Raw genomic sequence first — 2,722 nt, 5'->3', positions numbered from 1 at the left:
AGGGAACGCAGGCAAAGTGGATTCTCATGATATGATAAATTATTTTCGGACAAACTTGCGAGGTGACTGCAACGCCGGGAGGAGCGGCGCTGGGTTGGGATTCGACCTTGGGTCCTGGGCTGCTCGCTCTTGGCGTCACACCCTCCTGCCTCGCGCTCTTCGTGTGACTTTGCGCGAGTTACTTACCCTCTCTGGGCTCTGCCTCTAGAGAATTCTAGCCGCCAGTTGCTCAGGCGGTGTTCGCGCATCCGGCGGCTGCGTAGCCAAGCACCTGTGTGCCGGGGGGAGGGGATTGGAGACGAGCAGGGGTTGGCAGGGGGTGGTCCCCGTACGCCCGACGCCCTCCCCCGCCCGTAGGCACCCGTTCCCGCGAGTGTTTAGCGCCTGCAGCCGCCGCCAGCTGCGCGCCTTCTTCAGCAAGGGAGGGGGCGCGTGCCTCTCCAACGCGCCGGACTCCGGGCTCCTAGTGCCCCGGGCGCACTGCGGGAATGGCTTCGTGGAAGAGGGCGAGGAGTGCGACTGCGGCGCCGGCCAGGTCAGGTCCGCACGACCATCCCCGAGGGACCAAGCTGGTCCCCGCCTGGCCCCTCCCTGGAGGTCTGGGCGCTGCACCCTCACCTGGTCCCTCCTCGCCTTTCCGGCTCCAGGAGTGCCCGGACTCCTGCTGCCATGCCCACAACTGCTCGCTGCGTGAGGGGGCCCAGTGCACCCACGGGGACTGCTGCGCACACTGCCTGGTGAGGGTATGGGAGGCTCGGGGGTGAGGGTTGGGGGCACTTGGGAGCCGGCCTGTTGGTCTCGGCTAACCGGCGCCCTCCGGTCCCCCTTGCGGGTGCTGGCTGTGCTCTGTGCGTGGGTTCGCCTGGACCTCCCCACAGGGCTCTCTCGTGTCCGATTGGCGCTCTCGAAGTGGATCTCTAACTGTTCGTTTTCTCTGTATGCCTCGCCGCCTTCCCTCCACCCGGGTCACCTGCGTAGCTGAAGCCGGCGGGTGCGCCTTGCCGCCGGTCTGCGGGCGACTGTGACCTCCCTGAATTCTGCACGGGCGCCTCCCCCTATTGCCCCCCCGACATTTACCTACTGGACGGCTCGCCCTGCGCCAGAGGCCGCGGCTACTGCCGGGACGGCGCGTGTCCCACGCTGGAGCATCAGTGCCAGCAGCTCTGGGGGCCTGGTGAGACCAAGAGCGCGCCCTCCGCCCACATCCTCGGGTCTGCTCAGCTTAATGTTCTAGGGGGAGGTGGGCGGGGGTAAACTGAGGCAGAAGGGGCGTGGTTCAGGTCTGGGCTGACACCCCCAGTCCCGCCCATGCTTCTTCAGGCTCCCGCCCAGCCCCGGAGGCTTGTTTCCAGGTTGTGAACTCTGCGGGAGACGCCCACGGGAACTGCGGCCAGCAAAGCGACAGCAGCTTCGTGCCCTGTGCGCAGAGGTGGGGAGCAGAGGGAGGGGAAGCTGGAGAAGAGGGTATGGAGAAACTCCACGCTGTTTGACTACCCTGCACTTCGTCCCTAGCGATGCGCAGTGTGGGAAACTGCAGTGCCAGGGCGGGGAGCAGAGCGCACTGGCGCCACACATGGTGCCGGTGGACTCCACCGTACCCCTAGGCAGCCGCCAGGTGACCTGCAAGGGAGCCCTCGTGTTGCCCGGCACCCAGCTGGACCTGCCTGATTTGGGCCTGGTAGAGTCAGGCACCCAGTGTGGACCTAGAATGGTGAGCCCTGCCCACCCAACCCCTCCCTGCCACTTGAGTCCTGCAGGCCAAAGCATCACTCCCCCTCACTGCCCAGTGCACACACTGCCCATAGGTGTGCCAGGAAAGACGCTGCCAGAACACTACCTTCCGAGAGCTGGAGCTCTGCCTGACTGCCTGCCATGGTCACGGGGTGAGTGGCCTGAAAGGTGTGTGTGGGGTGACCTTGGAAGTCCCTGATCTCATGGGACCCTCCGTTTCTCTTTTCCACTGCAGGTTTGCAATAGTAACCGTAATTGCCACTGTGCTCTGGGCTGGGCTCCGCCTTTCTGTGACAAGCCAGGGTTTGGTGGTAGTGTGGACAGTGGTCCTATGCAGCCTGAAAGTGCGTCCATGGGGGGCAAGTGGGGAGGGCCCCTGTGATGCACCTCAGGACTCAGCCATACCCTGTCCTCTGCAGACCAGGACACCTTCACACTGGCGGTGATCCTTAGTTTTCTGCTGCCTCTGCTCCCTGGGGCTGGCCTGGCCTGGTGCTGCTGCCGGCACCCGGAACTCCGTCTCCAACAATGGCTTTGGGGTTCAAGGAGGGACCCCATGTGCAGTGGGTAGGCACTGAGGGCTAAGGTTCCTGCTTCCTGAGCCCACTCCTTTGGTTCCTGCTCCTCAGAGCTCTGCTGGACCTGGGGCAGCTGGGGTGGGGTCCTCAGGCCTTGCCCCCAGGTGCAGAGAGGCAGGCAAAGGCAATGGAAAGAAGCATTGAGCAGAAGGCCCCAGTGGCCTTCCAGTGAAGCCAAAGGCGTGGATCCATGCAGGGCCCTCTACCCTGGCCCCCATTTCTGTGATTCAGTACCTCTTGTCCATATCTTTTCTCCCACCAAGAGGCTGACTCATCCTTGACTTTGCCCTGTTTTTTCACCAGCTTATAATGCAATTCCTGCTCCAATGTACCCTTCAAGGCCTCTCCAGCTTCTCTCTCACGAGCATTCAGCCTTCTGGCATTTCCTCTGCCTAAATCTCTGCTGTTACCCG

General features: G+C 63.3%; 1 protein-coding gene across 1 annotated transcript in view; it reads left to right on the top strand.

Annotated features, from left to right (window-relative positions):
- The window catches only part of ADAM33 (ADAM metallopeptidase domain 33), an 11,935-nt gene extending 9,758 nt beyond the window's left edge, over positions 1 to 2,177 (top strand). Inside the window, exons 11-16 of the mRNA XM_007465408.1 lie at positions 358 to 535; positions 648 to 737; positions 979 to 1,174; positions 1,321 to 1,429; positions 1,513 to 1,711; positions 1,806 to 2,177. Of these exons, the coding sequence (XP_007465470.1) occupies positions 358 to 535; positions 648 to 737; positions 979 to 1,174; positions 1,321 to 1,429; positions 1,513 to 1,711; positions 1,806 to 2,177 (1,144 nt within the window). The remainder of the gene's footprint in view (positions 1 to 357; positions 536 to 647; positions 738 to 978; positions 1,175 to 1,320; positions 1,430 to 1,512; positions 1,712 to 1,805) is intronic.
- The last annotated feature ends 545 nt before the right edge of the window (positions 2,178 to 2,722 follow it).

Source organism: Lipotes vexillifer, unplaced genomic scaffold (assembly GCF_000442215.2).
Source record: "Lipotes vexillifer unplaced genomic scaffold, Lipotes_vexillifer_v1.1 scaffold875, whole genome shotgun sequence".
Taxonomy (NCBI): Eukaryota; Metazoa; Chordata; class Mammalia; order Artiodactyla; family Lipotidae; genus Lipotes; species Lipotes vexillifer.
The sequence above is the reverse complement of the archived record's forward strand: the minus strand, read 5'-3'. Positions and strand labels throughout refer to the sequence as shown.